The 24,293-nt window shown below is 44.6% G+C and overlaps 1 protein-coding gene across 1 annotated transcript in view; it reads left to right on the top strand.

Annotated features, from left to right (window-relative positions):
- LOC140907007 (N-acetyllactosaminide beta-1,6-N-acetylglucosaminyl-transferase) overlaps positions 1-18,144 on the top strand; it is a 31,051-nt gene extending 12,907 nt beyond the window's left edge. The window contains exons 2-3 of the mRNA XM_073332074.2: positions 12,436-12,528; positions 16,034-18,144. Coding sequence (XP_073188175.1) covers positions 12,436-12,528; positions 16,034-16,224 — 284 coding nt within the window. The 3' untranslated portion in view covers positions 16,225-18,144. The remainder of the gene's footprint in view (positions 1-12,435; positions 12,529-16,033) is intronic.
- The last annotated feature ends 6,149 nt before the right edge of the window (positions 18,145-24,293 follow it).

The following is a 24,293-nucleotide window of genomic DNA, read 5'->3' as shown; positions in this document are numbered from 1 at the left end:
GACTTCTTCAGCAGAACCATATAAAGGGCCAAATATTCTCCTGGTGTAAATTGGCATAGTGCCACTGAAAACTGGAGTTGCAACAATTTACACCAGTAGAAAAGTTGGCCCCAAACATTCACACATGTTTCCTAACATCTGACACCTTCCTCTTCTCTGGGATGTATGCACCCCCATCCAAACATTTTTGTTGTCGTCAACAACACCTAGTACTACTTAGTGTATGCACAATGCAGTGGCACCCATGCCAAGGATTCATCACAGAATAACCACCACATTTTCTGCAGTGACCACTGAGTCTGCAATTTCCCTTCACTTTATCTTATCTATTAATATAATTCTTCCTCCATCATCTACTCATCAGTAGCTATTGCTTCCAATTGAGCTTTGTCCTCTGCACTTTTCATGCTGTTCTCCCACAGTACACTCACCACTGTCACCAACCTTTTAATGCACGAGTTATAAAAAGATCAAGCCTACCAAGATGCAGACACACTTTTTGTAGACAACACAGCATAAATGGACTTTAAGGAGGGATCTGAAAGAACACAGTGTAGAGTTTTTGCATATTTCATTAACTCAAGATTCTTTCATGCATAAGGGATGACGTGGGGGAGACTGGTATTGTCAGCGAAGTGGAAGTAGGGGTGTCAAGGTTCCTCCCCCACTCTGAACTCTAGGGTACAGATGTGGGGACCTGCATGAAAAGCCTCCTAAGCTTATCTTTACCAGCTTAGGTCAAAACTTCCCCAAGGTACAAACTATTCCACCCTTTGTCCTTGGATTGGCCGCTACCACCACCAAACTAATACTGGTTACTGGGGAAGAGCCGTTTGGAAACGTCTTTCCCCCCAAAATACTTCCCAAAACCTTGCACCCCACTTCCTGGACAAGGTTTGGTAAAAAGCCTCACCAATTTGCCTAGGTGATTACCGACCCAGACCCTTGGATCTTAAGAACAATGAACAATCCTCCCAACACTTGCACCCCCCCTTTCCTGGGAAATGTTGGATAAAAATCCTCACCAATTTGCATAGGTGACCACAGACCCAAACCCTTGGATCTGAGAACAATGAAAAAAGCATTCAGTTTTCTTACAAGAAGACTTAATAAAAATAGAAGTAAATAGAAATAAAGAAATCCCCCCTGTAAAATCAGGATGGTAGATATCTTACAGGGTAATGAGATTCAAAACATAGAGAACCCCTCTAGGCAAAACCTTAAGTTACAAAGAAGATACACAGACAGAAATAGTTATTCTATTCAGCACAGTTCTTTTCTCAGCCATTTAAAGAAATCATAATCTAACACGTACCTAGCTAGATTACTTACTAAAAGTTCTAAGACTCCATTCCTGGTCTATCCCCGGCAAAGACAGAATATAGACAGACACACAGACCCTTTGTTTCTCTCCCTCCTCCCAGCTTTTGAAAGTATCTTGTCTCCTCATTGGTCATTTTGGTCAGGTGCCAACAAGGTTACCTTTAGCTTCTTAACCCTTTACAGGTGAGAGGAGCTTTCCCCTGGCCAGGAGGGATTTCAAAGGGGTTTACCCTTCCCTTTATATTTATGACAAGGGGCTGATGGCTTTATAGCATCTAAGACACGATAGATGGAGTGGGTTTAGGCTAGGGGTGGGCAAACTAAGGCCCGGGGGCCACATCCAGCCCTTCAGACTTTTTAATCCGGCTGTCGAGCTCCCACTGGGGAGCGGGGCTTTTCCTGCTCCAGCTGGGGAGCAGGGAGAGCTAGGCTTGCCCTGATCTACACGTGCCATGGATCCGCACGGCTCCTGAAAGCAGCAGCATGTCCCCCACTCCGGCTCCTATACGTAGAGGCAGCCAGGGGGCTCTGCACACTGTCCCCACCCCAAGCGCCGCCCCCGCAGCTCCCATAGGCCAAGAACCACAGCCAATGAGAGATGCAGGGGGTGGCATCTGCAGACGGGACAGCGCGTAGAACTGCCTGGCCGCATCTCCGTGTAGGAGCCGGAGGGAGGGACATGCCGCTGTTTTGGGGAACTGCTTGAGGTAAGCTCCACCTGGAGCCTGCACCCCTGACCTCCTCCCAAGCCCCTGCCCCAGACCTAATCCCCCTCCCACCCTCCTGCACCCCTCAATCCCAGCCTGAAGCACCCTCCTGCACCCCCAACCCCAGAACCCTCACCTCCCCCCACACCCCAACCCCCTCCCACATCCTGAACTCCTCATTTCTGTCCCCACTCCAGAGCCTGCTCCCCCAGCCAGAACCCTCACCCCCTCCCACACCCCAACCCCCAATTTTGTGAGCATTCATGGCCCGCTATACAATTTCCATACTCAGATGTGGCCCTGGGGCCAAAACGTTTGTCCATAGGCTATAAAGAGCCTTAAAAGAAAAGACAAGTAGTTTGTGCTTGATGCAGGGAAAAGAGGAGGGAGAAACAATGGGAGGAAGTTCTATTAACTCTAGGCCAGAATCTCAGCCTAGTTCATTGGAGTCAGTGCATCCATGCTGATTTACACCAGCTGAAGATCTGGGCCTATATTTGTGAAATTACCACCCATGCTATCAGAGTGTGTGTAATTCCAGTTAGTGCAGCAGTAAATCCTCAGTAATCTGTAGGAACAGGCAAGCCAATTTAGGTAAGATAGGAACAGACATGAATTTCCCATCCCTCAACCTGAATTTGAACCTCTAAGCCAGCGGCTCTTAGCCTTTCCAGACTACAGTGCCCATTTCAGGAGTCTCATTTGTCTTGCGTACCCCCAAGTTTCACCTCACTTAAAAACTACTGGATTACAAAATCAAACATAAAAATACAAAAGTGTCATTGCATGCTACTGTTGAAAAATTGTTTACAGTCTCATTTTACCATATAATTATAAGTCAATTGGAATATAAATATTGTTCTTATATTTCAATATATAGAGCAGCATAAACAAGTCATTGTCTATATGAAATTTTAGTTTGTACTGACTTTGCTCGTGTTTTTTATATAGCCTGTTGTAAAACTAGGAAAATATCTAGATGAGTTGATGTACCTCCAGAAGACCTCTGCGTACACCCTGGGGTACGTGTACCCCTGGTTGAGAACCACTGCTCTAAGTTAACTTCTCTTTCTTGCATCTGCATCTTCTGCATACTTCATGTCCTATTTTCAATCAAAATGCCACAGAAAACAGAGTATGTTCTCTGTTTTCACTGTATTTCTAACTCAGATAGAATGCAGAATTGCAGGAAATAGTATGGAAAACCAGTTCTTCTGAGATTTCCTGTCCCGTTTATTGCTTTTCAGAGCTTATGTATGAGAGGCTATGAACCTTATTAGGAAGAACCAAGTTAGTCCTGTCTGTTTAGATACCAAATGCTTTTGTAATGTGGTTGATATTAGCACGGACCCCCATGAGCTGTGTGCCCAGTAAAGACCAGACAAGACAGGCAGACAGACATATAGAAAGACAGACATGCATACACGCCCTCCCCTTCTTCCACTACAATTTATATGCAGCCATATCTGAGGTGGCCCTACAGCAGTACTTCAGGACAGGAAGTGAAGAATATTATTATGGCAGGGCTAACTAACACTGTACCATTTCTTATAAGTGCCTGGCATATCCTGGTCAGAATCTTGGTTTTAGATGTTCTCCAAAATATGGCACCTGCAACTTCACAGTGCTCCCTAGCATTGCTGAATCATTCGTCCAGTACGGATCTGACAGACGAATGCCATCTCGTGAAATACCATCACTTTCTATAGCTGCATGCATCTGATGAAGTGAGCTGTAGCTCACGAAAGCTTATGCTCAAATAAATTGGTTAGTCTCTAAGGTGCCACAGGTACTCCTTTTCTTTTTATGGATACAGACTAACATGGCTGCTACTCTGAAACCATTTTTTTTCCTGGAGTTCTCCATCTAAGTCCTGACCTGACCCAATACGAGGAGTTCACCATTGCCCCAGTTATGAAGAAAGTAACTTGTCCAAAAAATGGAAACATCACTGGACTAAGTAGATTCCTTTTGGGAAAGTCTTGGGTTAGAGAATACTTGGCCCAAGAAGCCTAAACCAGTGTTTCCCAAATTTGGGATGCCACTTGTGCAGGGAAAGCCCCTGGTGGGCCCGGCCGGTTTGTTTACCTGCCACGTCTGCAGGTTCGGCCGACTGTGGCTCCCACTGGCCTCAGTTTGCTGTGCCCGGCCAATGGGGGCTGTGGGAAGTGGCACGGGCCGAGGGATGTACTGGCCACCGCTTCCCGCAGCCCCCATTGGCCGGGCACAGCGAACCGCGGCCAATGGGAGCCGCGGTCGGCCGAACCTGCGGACGTGGCAGGTAAATAAACCTGCTGGGCCCGCCAGGGGCTTTCCCTGTACAAGTGGCGGAACAAGTTTGGGAAACACTGGCCTAAACTAACGAACAAAAACTGAAGGGTAGATAGTTTCCAAGTGGAGTTGTTTTGGTGAACTCTCTTCCCCCACCCTATCTGACTAGGATTTCTTGCTAGCTAAGGAATTACTAATTGATTTTTTGTCCAAGAAGTGTTCCTATTGGTTACATTTTTATTTTGGTCCAGATTTTGTCTTGGAGTCACTGATAACATTGGACAGGGAGAGACTAGGCTGCTTAGGATCACGAATCCTGACTGACTCCACCAGAATCTTGCTCAAGTGGTCTCAGGGAATGCATGCCAGAGGGTGGAGCTCGCTCAGCCTTAGTGCAGTGTGTGCTATCTCCATACAGCAGGCAACTCTGCTAGCCCATGGGAAAGGAGTGCAAAGCTATGCCCCTCCCTCCACCCTCATACACACACAGTCCCCAGGCACCTACTTCGACTCCTACTGCAGTTCCTGTTCTCCCTCCTCAAGTTATGGCTGGCCCTTTCACAGAGCAGGTGGCTTCTTCTGTGCTCTCCTCTATCTTTGTAAACAAAGACAGAACCAGCATTTTTTCCATCTTCTTTTATCTGCTGCAAGGCCAGCCCCCAAGGGGGTGTATTTCATAAATCCTGAGTGAGCTCTGGCTATTCTGCATGTCAGTCCCATATTTCTGTTTATAGCAGAGTGCCAGTGATTTTGCCATTGTCCCATTCCACTTCTTTGATGTGGGGTTAAGAGTCATTAGTGAACGCTTTCCAGCCATCTGTAGTTAAAAGGAAGCATCTATACTTAAAATTAAAAAAACAAAAAACAAAAAAAAAAAAAAACATTTAACTTTCTGCCATCACATCCCTCTAAAAATACTTAGTCCAATGGAATTTAAAGGCTTTCCGCCATTTCTTTTAAAGCTCCTTGTTACAGCTTACAAATGTTGGCAGGTATAGTTACAATCAGCTTTTAGTAATAGGATATGATTTCCTTTCCATTTGTCTCCGAGGGGAGGAAGTGCAACAGGAAACTGCAATTACTGACCCCCCACTTGCCTCCATCTGTGGCGTTGCTAAAGAACCATGTACGCAGGCTAGTGTCATAACAGCTGGCCAGACGATTTGACCACCATATAAAACCAGTGGCAATTTTAACATCTACATATCATGAGCTTTCAATTGGTGAATCATACATCCAACACATACAATTTATGATATAAAGATTGTTCAATATCCAAATGTTTGAAACCGTTTAAGAATACTTTTATCACTTGAGATTAATAAGTTAGCAGAAGTCACCCTCTTGAGTTTTTTTGTCTCGTTTCTTTGCATGGGTCCTTCAGCTCCAAACTAACGCTGCGGTGCTTTTTATACGTGCTCAAGCATCAGACCTGCTTCTGGCCTTGCTTGTAAAGGCCAAGTAACTGCACTGAGGTCAAGGGAATTAAAGAAGCGTAAAATGCAGAATGAGAAACAGTCCCACCATGTATATTTATTTTACAATTTACAGAGCCAACTCAGCCAGTCAAAAAGTTTAAACTTGATTTAATTGGCCCACCAATAAAGGAATTTTTCCAAAAAAGTTCCACAAGTTCTACAATCCCCCCTCCCCCCACATTTTTCAAATAGCTATAGAGCTGTTTGAATGCTAAGTTTTAGAGTTTTGATTTAAAAAGGGGGGCTAATAATTTTTTGACCAACTCTAAGTTTGCATTTGCTTGAATTATTGTATCTTTCTTCCTATAGTGTGTACTAATCTAGACCAGAGATTGGCCTGAGTCATGAAGGTTGGCTCTAGAGCTGTAGCTCTAGATTCATCTGAGGAGAGGAGACAGGACTTGGTTGTAATTAATATATAGGGCTTTCTTCACTGAGGCCACTGGACCCTTTGGGCTGTCAGGATGCTTAGCTCCATAACCAATCACAGCCTTTTCTGCTTAGTGTTTCCACACTGGTCTCTAAAAGGACTATCCTGAACTAATCAGTCATGGGAAGGACTGCTAACCAAACTGCTGGAATAGAATCCAAACTTCCCCTCAGGCTTAGGGAGATTCAGAATCAGTGTTACAGTCTGGACCCATTTCTAGTATAAACTTTGCAAATCATTTGTTAAATCAAGCTTGCTGTGTAAGGAGATTTAAGCAACTAAGAAGTTTAGCTACATAAACAAAGCCAAAATGATTTAGTAGTTACAGCCAAAAATGGAGAGTATGGAGCCTGTGGGCCAGATACTCAGCTAATCATTTAGACTAGCTGAGAATCTGGTCCCTTGGTTCAATTCCTGACTTGTCTTCGTGACCTGGAAGAAATCACTTATCTTGCTTGTGCCTCACTTTCCCCATCTGCAGGAAGAAGGATAACAATCTAAAGTGCTTTAAAATCATAAATGCTCCATTTGATCATGTCTTTTTATTAGAGCTATCAAGCAATTAAAAAATTAATTGCAATTAATCATGCGATTAATCACATTGTTAAACAATAGAAAACCATTTATTTAAATATTTTTGGATGTTTTCTACATTTTCAAATATATTGATTTCAGTTACAACACAGAATAAAGTGTACAGTGCTCACTTTATTTTTGATTACAAGTATTTACCCTGTAAAAACCAAAGAAATAGTATTTTTCAGTTTTCCTAATACAAATACTGTAGTGCTTCTCGTTATCATGAAAGTTGAATTTACAAATGTAGAATTATGTACAAAAACCCCTGCATTCAAAAATAAAACAATGTAAATTTCTAGAGCCTGCAAGTCCACTCAGTACTACTTCTTATTCAGCCAATCGCTCGGACAAACAAGTTTGTTTACATTTACGGAGATAATGCGGACCATTTCTTGTTTACAATGCCACCTGAAACTGAGAACAGTTGTTTGCATGGCACTGTTGTAGCTGGTGTCTCAAGATATTTACGTGCTAGATACACTAAAGATTCATATGTCCCTTCATGCTTCAGCTACCATTCCAGTGGACATGCGTCCATGCTGATGAGTTCATCTCAATAACAATCCAAAGCAGTGCAAACCAATGCATGTTCACTTTCATCATCTGAGTCAGATCCCACACGCAGAAGGTTGATTTTCTTTTTTGGTGGTTTGTGTTCTGTAGTTTCCGCATCGGAGTTTTGCTCTTTTAAGACTTCTGAAAGCATGCTCTATCCCTCATCCCTCTCAGATTTTGGAAGGCACTTTAGATTCTTAAATCTTGAGATGGTTAGAAATCTCACATTGGTACCTTCTTTGCGTTTTGTGAAATCTACAGTGAAAGTGTTCTTAAAATGAACATGTGTTGGGTCATCACCCGAGACGGCTAGAACATGAAATATATGGCAGAATGTGGGTAAAACAGAGCAGGGGACATTGAACTCCTTGGGGGAGAATTGTGTCACAAAATTTAATTAACGTGTTGCTTGTTTTAAAACAAGCATCATCAGCATGGAAGCGTGTCCTCTGGAATGGTGGCCGAAGCATGAAGGGGCATATGAATTTTTAGCGCATCTGGTACATAAATACCTTGCAATGCCTGCTACAAAATTGCGATGCAAATGCCTGTTCTCGCTTTCTGGTGACTTGTAAATAAGAAGAGGGCAGCACTATCTCCTGTAAATGTAAACACACTTGTTTCTCTTAGCGATTGGCTGAACAAGAAGTAGGACTGAGTGGACTTGTAGGCTCTGAAGTTTGATATTATTCTATTTTTGACTATAGTTATGTAAAAAAAATCTACATTTTTAAGTTGCACTTTCATGACAAAGATTGCACTACAGTACTTGCATGAGGTGAATTGAAAAATACTATTTCTTTTGTTTATCATTTTTAGTGAAAATATTGTAATTAAAATCAGAGTATTTTTATTACAACACAGAACACAATGTATATGAAAATGTAGAAAAGCATCCAAAATATTTAATAAATTTCAATTGGTATTCTATTGTTTAACAGTGCAATTAAAACTGCGATTAATCATGATTTATTTTTTTAACCGCAGTTAATTTTTTTTAGTTAATCGTCTGAGTTAACTGTGATTAATTGACAGCCTTACTTTTTATCCTTGCTTTCACCTTCACTCTGAGGTGAGATCAGTTTGTCTATTCATGTGCCTCTCAGCAGACATGTTGGTACTCTGCAAATAGTAAAGAGTGTTGTCTAATGGTTAGAGCAGGGGATTGAATTGGGGCACAACTATTTGTAATCCTGGTTCTGCCATTGAGTCACTTTGTATAACTGACATGCTTAAGATCACACTTATAGAATGTATGTAAACCTGCCACAAAACTCAATTGCAGAGCACTTAGACATCCTTGGATGAAAGATGCTGCTTAAGTATAAGTCTATGCAGCAGAGGTAACCCAGGCATCAACTTTAACTCCTCTACCATCCACACACAGAAACGTCCAACCCAGTTTTGGAGGTGCTTTAAGCCTGACCCAGACGGGGGTGTGGGCTAGAGGCTAGGTTCTACTTTAACTATGCCTGGAATGCACCCAGTTGCTCAAGTGCTGATGGTCCTCCAATGCCTCCTCCCCCAAAGAACAGAAAAGTTCTCCATGAATTGATGAGGAAAGAATCCTAGAGCGTTCAGCACAGCACTTGGTGCCTGCGAAAGGTTTCCATTCACTTTTCTATTGCTCCCTGCTGTCAGGGCATGGTTTTTTATCTCTTGTATCCCATTGACAAATTCTTTGGCCCTGTGATGGCATATCTCTGGCTACGCCTTCCATGGCCCAGCCCTCCAGCCACATCACCTCATTCCAGTTCTGTTCCCTTTCAAGGTAACCAAAGTCCAACTACATTTCCCAGCGACAGCACTGCCTCCCGGGCCTTTCTTAGAGGCAATTTTTCCTAGCAGGTTCCCCCACTGCTTCCCCTCTCCAGGGACTCTGGGAGCTTCTTTGGGGACCTCCCTACTTCTTACAAGCCCTAACTCAGGGCCTCCCACAGGAACCTGCCCTGCTATCTGTGGTTCTCTCAAGCCTGCCTTCACAGAGAGAGAGAGGGAACTCTCCTTGCTCCTCACTCAGTTCTCTCCCTTTTCTGTGTAGTTTGCCCTGAACCCTTCAGAGCTGGGATCGCTAATTGTAATTGAGTCAACAGATCAGGATTAATTGCACCATGACAGTGCAATTTATTTTCCTAGCTGAAGAAGATTGTACATCAGGTGGTAAACAGACTATTGCAGAATAAAGGAAGTAGACAAATCTGTTTGGGTGCCAGACAACAAATCAGGCCTCATATATATTTGAAGAGACAAAATCTGGAGTTTGTCCAGGGTCATGCATGAACCTTGTGTTTATGCCATTGATTCTTTGCTATTTCAGTCACGTTCTGAGAACAGGACTATTTTAAGGGATGCTTTTTAATATCTTGTTGAAACAACCTATTCAATATCAAATGGATCATCTAATTGGAGTAAAAGTCTGATGCACGGGAATGCAGATAAGAAATTCAACTATGATTTCCTGGCCTCAGTCACATGACCTAGGTCTCAGGTTCAGAGGAAAATACCCCCTCACATGGCAGTGGTTAGTATCCACTCTCTGTAGTGGTCACTGTTGTGTTTATTACTTTTATCACATATGTGCCAGCAGCACTTTTCATTCATTCTTTTCATTTCTTTCAAATGAGTAGGACATCAGGAAGAAGTGTTGGATATAAAGTATTTGGTAAACTGCAGAGCAGTGCCTATATTAATATGTATCTGAATATAATGGGTAAGGCTGCATGTCTGTCACAGAGGTCACGGATTCTGTGACTTCCATGACTTCTGTAGTGACTGGTGCTGGGCCAGAAGAAGCAGTTTGGGTGTATGGGAGGGGGCTCCCCAGCATGTCCCTGCAGTTCCTAGGTGGAGAGGCTAGGGCAGAGTTGGGCAAACTATGGTCTGCTGGCCACATCCGGCCCATGGGACCATCCTGCCTGGCCCTTGAGCACCCGGCCGAGGAGGCGAGCCCCTGGCCTTTTCCACACTGTCCCCCTACCCCACAGCGCGCCATGCTGCCAGCGCAGGAGGGGGCTGCACTGCGGGGGCAGGGAAGAGCAGGAAGGGAGGCTCACTTGCAGCCTCAGGGGAGCAGGTGGGAGGTGTGGGTGGTGGGAGCGCAGTGAACGTGGGCAGAGGACTCAGGAGGAGCACCGGGTGGCTGCGCAGCTGGCTGGAGAGAAGTGGTGCTTTGAAGGGGAAACCACCGCTTCTCTCTGGCTGCCCCTGCTCCTCCCGTGTCCTCCTCCCATATTTGCAGGGCCACATTCTGAAAGGGGCTTTAGAGGGGGGATTGGATAGGGAGTGGGGTCCTGGGGGGCCTGTCAGTGGGCGGGGGTGTGGATAGAGGTCGGGGCAGTCAGGAAGCTGGCGGCATTGGGACAGGGGACCCCAGGAGGGGGCGGTCAGGGGACAAGGAGTGGGGGGGTTGGATGGGTTGGGGGTTGATAGGGTTAGGGGAGGCACAGCCTTCCTTACCTGGCCCTCCATACAGTTTTGGAACCCCGACATGGCCCTCAGGCCAAAAAGTTTGCCTGGGCTGCAGTTCCTGGCCAATGGGAGCTGCAGAGCTGGTGCTTGTGGCGGGAGCAGCATGCGGAGCTCCCTTGGCTGCCTCTTCCCCTAGGAGCTGCAGGGACATGTGGAAACAGGTAGGGAGCTTGTGAGCCCCACCAATCTATCCCCACCCCAGCAGGGGCCCATGCCACCACCCCAGTGCCAGCAGAGGTCTTGGGCCATGTGCTGCCACCCACCCCCTTTCCTCCCAGCACCAGTGGGGGTCTTGGGCCACCCCCCAGAGCATCTGCAGCCCCCCAGCCCAAGTTTTGGGTAAGGGTATATAGTAAAAGTCACGGACAGGTCACAGGCTGTGAATTATTTGTTTACTGCCTGTTACCTGTCCATGACTTTTACTAAAAATACCCATGACTAAAACGTAGCCTTAATAATGGGTCTTCATTGTTAACAGTCAAGAAGAATTAAGACTCTTGCTTGGACACGTAACATGAACACATCGCTTATCCTCTCTGGGCCAAATTCAGGTGCCATATAAGCAAATGCTCTTCAATTGCCTTAATGGTAGTTCACCCATTTGTACTCAGTCTGAGTTGATCCACTATCCCCCAGTACCCAATCTGCAAAATGGGGATAAACAGCTTTATCCCCATCTCACAGGGAGGTAGTGAGGATTAATTAGGTACCATCTGAACTACATTTTGAAGATATAAAGTGTTATGCAAGCACTGTTATCTGTTATTGCTATGTCTTGTGGGTTATACCTTTCTTGCATCCTCTTGGGGAGAAGATGGGCACTGTTCTTGTCTTGGGCAGGGCTGACAGGGGGTGGGGGGGGATCTCCCTGTATTACAGCATTACGGTGGAATTGGCCCAGAGTTTGGAGCATAGCTCACTGATTTGGGGTCTCCCGCCCTTACAGGGGTGGGAGGTGAAAAAAGGACAAACAAGTCAGGATATTCCCACAATGCCCAAGAGGCAGAGTCCACAGCTTTTAGAAAGCAAAAGGTTTAAATAAATAATAAATAAAAAGAGAGAGAGAGAACCAAACCCTCTCCTTGCTGGGAGGACCTGGGTGATCAGGGCTCTCAAGCAGTTTCCCGAGTCACCATCCTGTTCTTGTTAGGCTCTGAGTTCCAGGCGTACTCATTCAGAGTGCCATCTCAAACTGACCTGGAAGCCTCCCTTTGCCGGCTTGCCGGGGATTATGCCCAGACAAGCTATTTAACCCCTTCATGACTCATGTAGTGAGCTGCCCTACAACACCTTGGAAGGATTCCATTTCTTTTGGAGTGACCATTCAAGGGTGGAGGGTTGTACACAAATACATGATTGTGCCTTGTTGAAAGGGCTTGTAACCAGGAGATCTGGGAAGGTAGGTTTGTTTTTAAAGAGTTTTGTTTCAGGAGTATGAAGTGAAATCGCTGAAGTACCCATGGATCTCAACCTAATTCTGTTCAGTGCTGAGAAGATATACAAGTCACGAAGAGCTCCCAGAGGAGAGTGATGCTGTGCAGTGACAAAAAAACAAACAAACAAAAAAAAACAAAACACACACACCCTAAACTAACCCCCCCCCCCCCATCTTATCAATTTCTAGATGTCCCTGGTTCCATGCCAAATGCATCCTGGGAAGGTAACCTGAGAGCTATCAAGTGGAGTGATAATGAAAGCTCTCATGGAGGTTGTCATGGTAATGTGTATATTCTTTACTTTTCCTATTCTTGCATTGAAATCTGAGAACTGGAACTGGGTGGGAAATGGTTTTTCTGTCCCGCAAACATTTGAGATGTCAGAAGCTTCATTGTTCCTCCTCAGCATGAAGCTGACACTTTTTGAAGTTAAACCAAAACAGCAGCAAGAGAGACCAGCACCCCAGAATAGCCCCAGTGATTATAGCACTCACCTGGGACGTGGGAAACCTCAGTACAGATGCTGCTCTGCCATTCTCCCACACCCCAGGTGGGTGCACTGACCAGCAGGACATTGCAGAATAGCCAATGGGTCTCACGGTTTTTCCTATTGGAGCTGATAAATAAAGATTCAATGGAGCAGGGACTTGACCTGGGTCTCCCACAGCTCATGGGAGTTCCAAAACCACTGAGCTGTTCTGCAGTTTGGGGGAAGGGGGGGTTTCTCTCCCTCCCTCCGTCACCAGAAATTCCCTCCTGTACCCAAGAAACATTTCCCAATGAAAAGAACAGGCGTACTTGTGGCACCTTAGAGGCTAACAAATTTATTTGAGAGTAAGCTTTCATGAGCTACAGCTTACTTCATCGGATGCATGCCGTGGAAAATACAGTGGGGAGATTTATATACACAGAACACGAAACAATGGGTGTTACCATACACACTGTAACGAGAGTGATCAGGGAAGGTGAGCTATTACCAGCAGGAGAGAAAAACAAAAAACATTTTGTAGTGATAATCAAGGTGGGCCATTTCCAGCAGTTGACAAGAACCTCTGAGGAACAGTGGTGGGTGGGAAATAAACATGGGGAAAGTTTTACTTTGTGTAATGACCCATCCACTCCCAGTCTTTATTCAAGCCTAATTTAATGGTGTCCAGTTTGCAAATTAATTCCAGTTCAGCAGTCTCTCATTGGAGTCTGTTTTTGAAGATTTTTTTGTTGTAATATTGCCACTTTTAGGTCTGTAATCGAGTGACCAGACTGATTGAAGTGTTCTTCGACTGGTTTTTGAATGTTCTAATCCTTGACGTCTGATGTGTCCATTTATTTTTACGTAGAGACTGTCCGGTTTGGCCAGCGTACATGGCAGAGGGGCATTGCTGGCACATATCACATTGGTAGATGTGCAGGTGAATGAGGCTCTGACAGTGTGGCTGATGTGATTAGGCCCTATGATGGGTCTCCCCACTGTATTTTCCACTGCATGCATCCGGTGAAGTGAGCTGTAGCTCACGAAAGCTTATGCTCAGATAAATTGGTTAGTCTCTAAGGTGCCACAAGTCCTCCTTTTCTTTTTGAAAATACAGACTAACACAGCTGCTACTCTGAAACCTTCATTGGGAAATTGACATGTTCCTATGGTGGAAAGTTTTGGGTTTTGACAGATTAACAGTTTGACAAAACAAGTGTCATCAGAAAATTCCCAGCCAGCTTTGTTGATAGCTGCTCAGTTACAAAATTCTTCTCAGGAATTTAGCCCTATCTTTTTTTCCTCCAGTTAAAATAATCCCAATTTCTAATTTGTAGCCAATCCATACACAGTTTCACGGGTAGGTGAGATGTTCAAGGAGCCTCCCCCTTCTTAGCTGTTGTGCAGTTGTGGCCAGCACTGCAGTCTGTGCTGGAGTCTGAGCTCTTGGTTAACAGTAGTAGCCACTTCAAAATGGGTGAGGAGGAAGCAAGGCCATGTCGTCCCCCTCCAGCAGAGGCCCTTATGGGGTGTAGCAGGGACTGCATTTCCCCATACATCTGGTAACTCTAGGAGGGACTATATCTGAGTGGTTACTAGGGTGGCTCCAAACCACCTCAACATACACCAGTGCCTAAGCACAATCAAGCACTAAAAAGGGATGGATAGTTAAACCACTAGACTAGGATTCATAAGACCTGGGCCCCAACCCCTGACTCTGCCACAGACTTCCTGTGTGAATTCGGGCAAGTCACTTAGCCTAAAGCATGGAGATTTTCTCCCTTGTAAAATAGGGATCATCATTAACTAATTCATAGGCATAATGAGACTCACTAAACTCAAGTATTTGTAAGCAATCTGAAGTTGGAAAGTGCTATAGAAGTGCAAAATGCTAGTTATTACTGTAGAATCCCAACATACATATACATTTGCTGCAATCCTGCATTTGCACTTCAGACTAGGTGAGACAGGGATCATGATTTATGGTAGAGCAAGGAGACTGCAGAGTCCTAGGATTCTATCCATGGCCGAGTCACAAGGAGTATCTACTATGGAAGGTTTAACTTCTAGCTTGAATAGATGTACCCACAGTAACACCGATCAAGTTAATATGATGAAAATAGAAGTGAAGGTATGGCAATATGAGCAGCAGGACAGGCTACCTGCCTCGAATACAGTCCCATTGCGACCATACCGTACACATTTGGGCAGCTAGCCCCTTGCACTGCTACGGCTACACTTCTGTTTTTAGTACCCTAGCTTGATCAAATCATCCCTTCCAGCAACTGCATAGATGTGTCTATAGACTTACTACGTAGCTGAGTGATTCACTTGCCTTCCATATGAATCAGTGCCATGCACAACAAAAACAAAAAAGACTAAAATGAAATCCTTCTTACAACAAATGCTGCTTCTGAGCTGAGCTTCCAGGCTCTTACATAGCTGAGCTAAGGAACATTAGTTTTGTGCCAGTGTAACTCCACTTACATCAATGGAATTACACCAGTTTAAAACTGGAGTAACTCAGTGGAAAACCTGAGTCCTAGAATCATAGAAAGTTAGAGATGGGGTGTGGGGAGGGAACCTTACTGAATCATCTGGCCCTTCTGAGTGAAATTGCTCTTTCCCATGTATCTGTAGTGATTTGTTTGGGCTAGTTTTAAATGTCTCAAGTGATGATGTTTTCCTTCTTATAGACGGGGTGAAAGTAACATTAAGCACTTACCGGTACAGGGGCCGGCTCCAGCCCCTAGAAGGGGCAGGGCAGGGTGTCAGCATCCCCCAGCCAGCCCATCCATGCTGCCTGGCCCGCGCTGCCCAGGGCTCAAGCGGTGATTTAAAGGGTCCAGACCGCAGTAGCCAGAGCCCCGGGACCTTTTAAATCGTGGCCCCAGGGCAGCTGTTCTTTTTGCCCCCCTTGTCGGCAGCCCATGGGGGGGGAGGGGCAAAAGGGGCAACGACATTAAAGCACTGTCGTGGCGGCACTAAGCAGGGTCCTTTGCTGCAGCAGCACTTTAACATCAGCTGAGTATGGGCCGGTCCTGGTGGCCACTTTTTACCGGTACACCATACTGGCTGGTACTGGCTTACTTTCACCCCTGTTTATAGATCACATTGTTTAGAAGTTTTGCTTGATGGTCACCTTATATTAGCTATTTCTTAACTTCATGGCACCACTCATAGTTGTTCCCCATTGTATTTCCCCTATTCACTTTTGGCCAAATTCTAGATCTATCATAAAGATGATTTTACTCATCTCTTTTCCACAGAACACCCTATGTACTTGATGTTGCTCTTGTCATCTTTTCCCTTTGCAGGCCATTACGTCAGAGGCATTTGTATATATGGAACAGGTGACCTAAAGTGGCTACTTAAGTCTTCAAGCATGTTTGCTAACAAGTTTGAACTCAAAACATACCCACTCACTGTAGAATGCTTGGAACTGAGTCTTCGAGAGAGAGCGCTGAACCAGAGTGAGACACAGGTGAAGCCAAGTTGGTACTTTTAAATTAACAACTCAGAATGGAAATAAAACTCCAACTGCAATGGCTCTGGAAGAATAACCTCCCCAGAAAGACTTCTCTTTCGGGACTTCAGTACGGGTAGTTTGTGATGTCTTGAGTGGAAGGTTTGAGTGCAGATCATACAATACTGGAGAGACCAAAAAGGAGACTGAGGAAATGGTTCTGTTGGCTTTGCTGTACATGCACTTTTGGCGTGTGTGGCTGGACAGTGTCAGTGCTGACTTGAGCCTGGCAATAATATATATTTAAATAAATATCATGTATCCCTAAAATTTCATGCAGCAACATAAAATCCAGAGCATATTAATGAGGAAGAGTTATCCTTTTTTGAAGGAAGCAACCACCATCAACAAGATCTTAAAGATAAATCCAGGTGCACAGTTTGACTTCATGCATACAGAAACCAGAGTCACTGACAAAAAATACCCTACATGCATTTGGCACAGGGAATAGCATTTGGTATTTTTGACTCCCTAAATGGGCAGCAAGTGGGAAGCAGAAGGAATGTTTCCAGATCTGCTTGGTCCCTTCCAAAGCATTCTGGGAATTGGGGAAAGACAACTGGGAGTTAGACATTTTCATACTTATAACTCCGAGCTTTTGAGAATAACTCAGTCATTCCATCTTATACTGTGAAACATGCTAATAGTCTGAGTTTTAGTTTCCTAGACTGTATATACTTAGCAGAGAAAATACTTGTTAGTTATACTGTGTTAAGATTCACACCCCCCATGCCAGCCACTAGATATGTAAGCAGGGCTGACATTCCAGCCACACACGCAAGGCCTGATGCAAAGCTCCCTGAAGACAACTGAAAGTCTCAATAGACCAGCCAGGACATTGCTTGGTACGCAGCAAACAGACCAACAAAAAACCCAATCCCGCACCTAGAACTTTCAAAAGTATTTTAAGTCTCCCAAACATGATGGATGGTACGTGTAGTTTTCACCCTAATGTTCCCCACTCTGAGGAACCCCCTATTTTTCTGGAAAAGTCAAAGGAAAACAAAGCAAAAAAACCACAAAATAAAAACTATGGTTGTGGGCACCTCTTCCTTTGTTGTGGAAGATTGTATATTCTGGGCACATAGTACTAATAGAAGGAGTTTCAGACTGTGCCATCACAAAGGCATTCAAATAGACTATTTTCAGGGCAGAAACTTGAACTGAATTCCTGTTCAACTTTGCTGTGCCAGCTTTGCTGTCAGGAAACTCCTTCCCTTAGCAGTCGGCTGTGGAAACTACAGAGAGAGTAGGAAGACAGACAGATGGGGCAGAAGAATTAGTTTTTCCAAAAGCGACTAGTAATTTGGAGGGGGCCTTCACTTTTAGCTGCCCAATTTGAGACTCTTTAAAAGGTGTCTGACTTTTCAGAAGACAGGGGCTCAGCTCTTTCCAGCAGTGATATCTCAAGTTGGGCACCCAGAAATGGACACACACAAAGCTCAAAGTCACTTTTGAAAATGTAGGCCAAGATTTAAAGAAGGGAAGGGATCCTGACAACCTGATAAGAATAATGGAAGTACCACAATGTGCAAAGAGGCCAGGAGGTAGAAATGGACTGTCCCAGACTGAGAACCAGAGGCAAATAAGGGATAATAAAAACCAACAAGAGCAGAAGCAGCAAGTTCAGCAATTTAAGAGACCAACAACAGGATATTTTGCACTGAATTCTCTAAAAATGAGCAGTACCAAGTGGATCCAGTCTTGAAAGCTCTCACACTTTCCCATTTGAGTAATGCGATAGCAGAATTCTTAACACTTAGAAACTCACAAAGCACAGCTGTCTGTTCAGAGTTAATACTGGTGGCCTAAGTACTGACACAATTCAACTCCTGTTAATGTCTCTTCCTTGAATGATAGTCAATGTTATATTTTCATGGAAATAAATTATTTTGGTTTCGTCATGTGACTATGTGTGGATTTGTTTTGGGCCTGTGGCACCAGGTGGTAGCCATTGTATCATTTTAAGGAAGATTATTAAATATAAATACAACTTGCAGCTAAATGAGAGACAACAGAATTAAGCGGGGAGGGGAGAACAACACCGCATATGAATTGCATTGAGCTGCAATGAATTGCATATGAATTGCATTAGAGTTGCATTTGAGCACCTCTGGAAGTTATTTATCACCACCTTTCATTCTCCATTGATATCTTATATCACAGCTAGCCATACCAGGTTAGTCAGCTACCCTGTTACATCAGTCTGCAAATCTATTTGAGAATGGGGTTAAAACTGTGGATTGAACTCCCCTTTGTTTTTCTCCTGTAGACATTTACACCTGTGCAAAGTGGGTTAAATACACACCTATTTTGATTTGGTAACATTTTGCACACACACTACACATGTGCAAGTCACGATACAAGATGCTAAGCAACGAAGAATCAGGCCTGGTATCTCTGGGCCTCTCAATGCTTTAAGATTTGTGACTAGAGAAAATAAGGGGAAAAACTACTTTCCTGGTGCTGTCTATAGTGGACTTTCATCCTACATTATCTTCAGGTACCGTTTTTAGAAGCATCTAGACTCTGGAGCCTAAATCTGATTTTAAAAGAGATTTAGGCACTTTAGGGTAGTTTTTTTAAATGTCTTTTGGTGCCTAAATATGCAGGTAAGCATCTGGTGGTATTTTCAGAAGTGCCCAAGCAGGTTAGGTGCCTAACTCTCATGACTTGCACTGGGAGTCATGCACTTCTGAAAATCCTACTAAGTGCCTCAATATCTTTGTAGATCGGGACCTAGGCGCCCAAGCCTCATTGACTCTAAACGAGACTGAGTCTCCCTGAACATGGAAATTTGGTTTAAAGTCACTTAGGCACTTTTGAAGTTTTTACCCTTCTTCTGTTCCTCATGCTAAGGAACATGTACATACCACAGAGTCACGCAGCCAGCTACATGATCTTCTTGGAAGAGTTGTGCCCATCTTAACTGGTTAAAAATTGTGCTGCAATTATCTTCTGTCTCACCTTGGTCATGGCAGGGAGCAGATGACGGTCAGAGGGAGCTTTGCATTCCATTATGCGAGGATAACTGATGCGGTTAGCCCAGAGGTGGGCAAACTATGGCCCGCGGGCCACATCTGGCCCATGGGATCTTCCTGCCTGGCCCTTGAGCTCCTGGCTGGGGAGGCTAGCCTCCGGCCCCTCCCCTGCAGTGACGCAGCTGTGCGGGCAGCGTGGCTTGCTCTGTCTGGGCAGCGGGGTTGCGACGTCCTGCCGCTCTTGAGCGGCATAATAAGGGGGCGGGGGTTGCACGCGTGCGGCAGCAGGGGGAGGTTGGGTAGAAGGTCCGGGGGGGGGGGGCGGTCAGGGGACAGTTGGATGGGGCAGAGGTTGGGGGGGCAGTTGGGACTGGGAACGGGGGTGTGGATGGGTCGGGGGGGTTGGATAGGTGTGGGAGACCCAGGGGACAAGGAGCCGGGGGGGGATGGGGTTGGGGCCACACCCTTCCCTGCCCTCCATACAGTTTTGCACCCCAATGTGACCCTCAGGCCAAAAAGTTTGCCCACCCCTGACTTAAGAGCTTGAAGAATATAATCAGAAAGATATGCTGACTAGTTAGGAGAAAGTTTGTTCCACTTTATCTGTATGGCAGACGCAACAGCCGGATTAATACATGTTTAGGTTCCCCAGCTTTCAGATGGCTGTGACAGATTTGGAGCCTCTCTAGTGTAATATTTTACAGGTACTGTATGTTGACCTAGTTATGGAATGCTTACTTTATGAATACAATAGGGTAGTTTAATAGGGGGCGGTTAGGAAAGGGCAAGAATGGCTCAAGATAGCCACTCCTCTGCAAACACTGGAGAATTGTTAAGACAACGTCAAGACAGGTAAAGGTCCATGAACACAGGAGATCAAGAGACTTCTGGCAGGTTTAAAAGAGAACACACACTCGAGAGGGGAATAGCTGTTTGGGGGACTAAGAGCTTGTCTACACATGAAAGTCCACACACAAATAGTTGTGTGTTTTTTTATTATTTGATTATGTGGCATCTTGTTCCACAATAATCCACTTCCAAAGTGGATCGATCAACTCAATTTCAGAATGAGCTATCCTGAAGTCACATCCCCATATCAAATGAGTTACTCTGCATCAGGCAGTTCTCCCACGGCTATTCCACACTACATTACTGCACACATGGGTTGGCCTGTCTAACTGGCTGTGTGCCCTCTATGGTATACTTGACCAGTGTCACCTCCATATCTGAATGCTCACGGGAAGCGGACAGGTACATCCCTTTGTGATTCCAGTTCATACACCCAGTCACCTTTCCATTACAGCAGCCATGCCCCATGCTTTCACATGGTCCTGGACAAGGTCCTGGACTTCCTTGGCCTCTGGGGAGAGGATCATGTCCAAGCCCTTCTGGACAGCTGTCACCAGAATGCCAGGATCAACAAACATCTACCAGTCCTGGTAAAGGAGATGTGGGGATCTGGCCTAGTGCTACAGCAAAGCAAAAGCACTCTAGGAGAATGACAGAAGTTCCAGGGACAAAACCAAGACCGCTAGTAATGGTACCAGTGCCTGCATCTACTAGAAGGAGTTGTACCAGATTTTTGCCAGGGAGACACCACTGAACCCCCGCTTTTTCTGAACAGTACTGATGCCACTCAAGCGACCAAAGACTCCAACCAGGGCCCTAAGCCTTGGACACCTTCAGCATGCCAACTCCTGAGGTAGACCCCAAAGCAGAAACAGAGCTGGAGACAGCCCCTGAAACCTAGGCAGAGACCCAGCCGACAGCGTTGTGCTGGGGACCTCTTTGGCAGTTAGTATTATGTGCTATATTACAATACAACTGTATAGGAGTATTTAAACAACTTTGTTTCAGGGGTACTACCATGATGGGCAGATGTGAGCTAGAAGCCTCTCTAAGAAAGTGGCCTTTGTTATCCTTTGCCACCAGTGTAGCTCACTGGGCTAGCTTGCTTTTATTATATTCATTGCTTGCATTATATTCTGCTTTGCATTATATTCAGCAATAATGCAAGGAACCTACAGGCCTGTATCTGCTTCAGCAAGTTAACATAAGGCTTGAACAGAAATGTTAAACAGATAAACAGCCAACGGAAATTCCCAAGCATTGGGGAGCCAAAATTAGCATGTTTAAGGGGAAGTTCTGACCAAAGGACATGATCCAGCCACAAAAGTGTCATAGCAATGAGTTGACATATATAACACTACCTAACCACAAAAGGGCCATGGAAACGAATTGACATATATGTTAATAAGTTTAGATCATTGATATACTAACCTATAGAAGACAGACACTCCAATATTGCAAAAAGAAAAGGAGTACTTGTGGCACCTTAGAGACTAACCAATTTATTTGAGCATAAGCTTTCATGAGCTACAGCTCACTTCATCAGATGCATACCGTAGAAAGTACAGAAGATGTCTTTATACACACAGACCATGAAAAAAATGGGTGTTTATCACTATAAAAAGTTCTCTCCCCCACCCCACCCCCCACTCTCCTGTTGGTAATAGCTTACCTAAAGTGATCACTCTCCTTACAATATAACAGCCATGTTAGTCTGTATTCACAAAAAGAAAAAGGAGTACTTGTGGCACCTTAGAGACTTTAAATAAATTGGTTAGTCTCTAAGGTGCCACAAGTACTCCTTTTCTTTCTCCTTACAAAGTGTATGATAATCAAGGTGGGCCATTTCCAGCACAAATCCTGGGTTTCACAAGAATGTCTGAGGAACTGGGGGGGGGGGAATAAACAAGGGGAAATAGGTTACTTTTTATAATGAATCAACCATTCCCAGTCTCTATTGGTGAAGGTAAGGAAAGGAAAAAGGGGAAAATCCCCTATTGAATATACATCAAATACAGTGGTGTCAGCGTAACATATTATAAAAGTTGCATCCCAGCCTAGGGCAGGAGAGAGGGGTGTAGTCCTTGGGAGGTGCCAGAATGATGGGCACTGGTGAGGAAGGAGAAGGTGTTGAGGAAGATGATGGCTAACATTCCAGGTTGTTCTACAAGAGATAGAGATCCATATACTCACACCCTCTACCTTACTGAGTTGGATTGTTTGTGACGGTGTTAAATGTATATGTAAATATAGAGGATTCCTATAATGCGAGTGTTGGAACTGGGCACATCGGGGTTCCCAACTATATAATAATTTAAATACCTGGACTGATCCTGGGACAAGAATCAGTCAACCCTCAAAGGGATAATCGGGGATTCTTAAGTAATCTATAGCTCGGGCTACACCAGTCAGTGCTAGTTGGCAGAGCCCAGAAGCAGCAGCCCACCAAATAAAACTAGTCCAGGGAGAAGTGACAGAACTGCAAGATTTCAACCTGGGACAGGTAAAGTCATAAGATGTAAAAAAAAAAAAAAAAAAAAAAGTGCACTCAGACCAGAAAGGGGACAGAGGTGCAGATATCCCTGTAACCACGATAGCTAGTTTGTTAATATTACTGATCTTTTTTTGATAATATTTATTTCTTTGCAGACTGGATACTAGCACAGACCACCTGTCCAAGAAGGATTCTTTGGTAAATACATAAATTATAAATTTCTTATTTTTCAGATGTGACGTACAAATTACTAGTATATAAACAAAAACCACAAGACAATATCCACCTTACCAAGGTCATGATCTCAGACCACTATAGCTCACAATAGTGACACTACAATCTTTTGCTAAGAAAAAGGACTTTTCATCTCCCCTTTTTTGCCATTTGTTGCTTAATAGTATTTATATGGCCCATCTTTGACTACTTACAAATACCTTCCACAAACCCTCCCTCAGTTCAGTTATTCAAACAATTTTACACATGCAATTATTTTAGAGAGTGTTCGGTGTTAGCTCTCTCATAACCAGAAAGAGAAGGTCCCTGGAAGCATGCAGCATTATCCCGCTTCTTTGAACAGAAAGTGGCCTCAAGTCCTGCAGTGCTCCTACACCTCTTCACTGACCCCACATGAGAGGTTTGAACAGCTGTTTTTCCTCTGTCTCTTCATATTATGAGTGCAAACTACTCTATAAACAGAAAAAATAAGGGTTTTCTGCAATGTTGGTAGTCCTCTGCTTTGTATTAAATTCAAAATTTAATCAGTTCCAGCAGGTAGTAAGCTCTCTCCCCTGCTGCTGCCCCCCCTCCATTGGCAGAATGGGTGGTATAAAACTGTGGCTCTTCAGAATGCTCTAAGTCTTTTCCATCATGGTAACCCAGTAACTCTGTAAATGAAGATCTGAAATCCACTTAGTTCTGTACTCCATGAGATGAATACTCATTTGCATTTCAGAGGTTTGCTGGGCGAGGGTTCAGTTGCAGAGCTCCGTCAGGTTTCAGAGTAGCAGCCGTGTTAGTCTGTATTTGCAAGAAGAAAAAGGAGGACTGTGGCACTTTAGAGACTAACCAATTTATTTGAGCATAAGCTTTCGTGAGCTACAGCTCACTTCATCGGTCACTGGAGTGTTTCCCAGCGGGGATCTAGTCTGCAGCAGTGGAATTAGAGAAAGTACAGGTGCCTAATTGTCCGATTCCTCCCCCAATCAGAGCGTTTCTCCGGCTCCGAAAACACCTTTTGTTACTATGGGCCCTGTACCCTACTGTACAGTCATCAGTGTGTTGAGTGAGCCCAATCCATGGGTTGCACATGCTTCCAGATGAAGCGGGTTTGGGTACACTCCAGTCACCGTTTCTAGGTCTGGGGCCTTAGGCCACACGCCTCGGCTCAGACCTCGTCCGACACCCTTCCTTGGGGCTGGGGTGTGCTCGCTGCTCTCCAGCTACCAGAGAACCAAAACCTTGAGTGACTGAGATTTCGCTTGTCCCTTAACTGCTTACATACGCCCCTTAGAGCTCCATATAGGTGTGGAGGGAAAGCAAAGAACACAGGCTTAGCAAACACATTTCTTAAACACAGGGATTTTGCTTTGAGAGTACCCAAGAGTTACAGACCTTGGGAAACAACATGGGACACATGCTTCCTTAGTCTGAGCTCACTTGTGCATTTCAGGACTCCAGATCAAATTCAGCTTTGGCTTAAGCTGGAGGAACTAGTACTCTGTGATTAA

This window comes from Lepidochelys kempii, chromosome 2 (genome assembly GCF_965140285.1).
Source record: "Lepidochelys kempii isolate rLepKem1 chromosome 2, rLepKem1.hap1, whole genome shotgun sequence".
NCBI lineage: Eukaryota > Metazoa > Chordata > Testudines > Cheloniidae > Lepidochelys > Lepidochelys kempii.
This window is presented reverse-complemented; position numbering and strand designations above follow the sequence as displayed.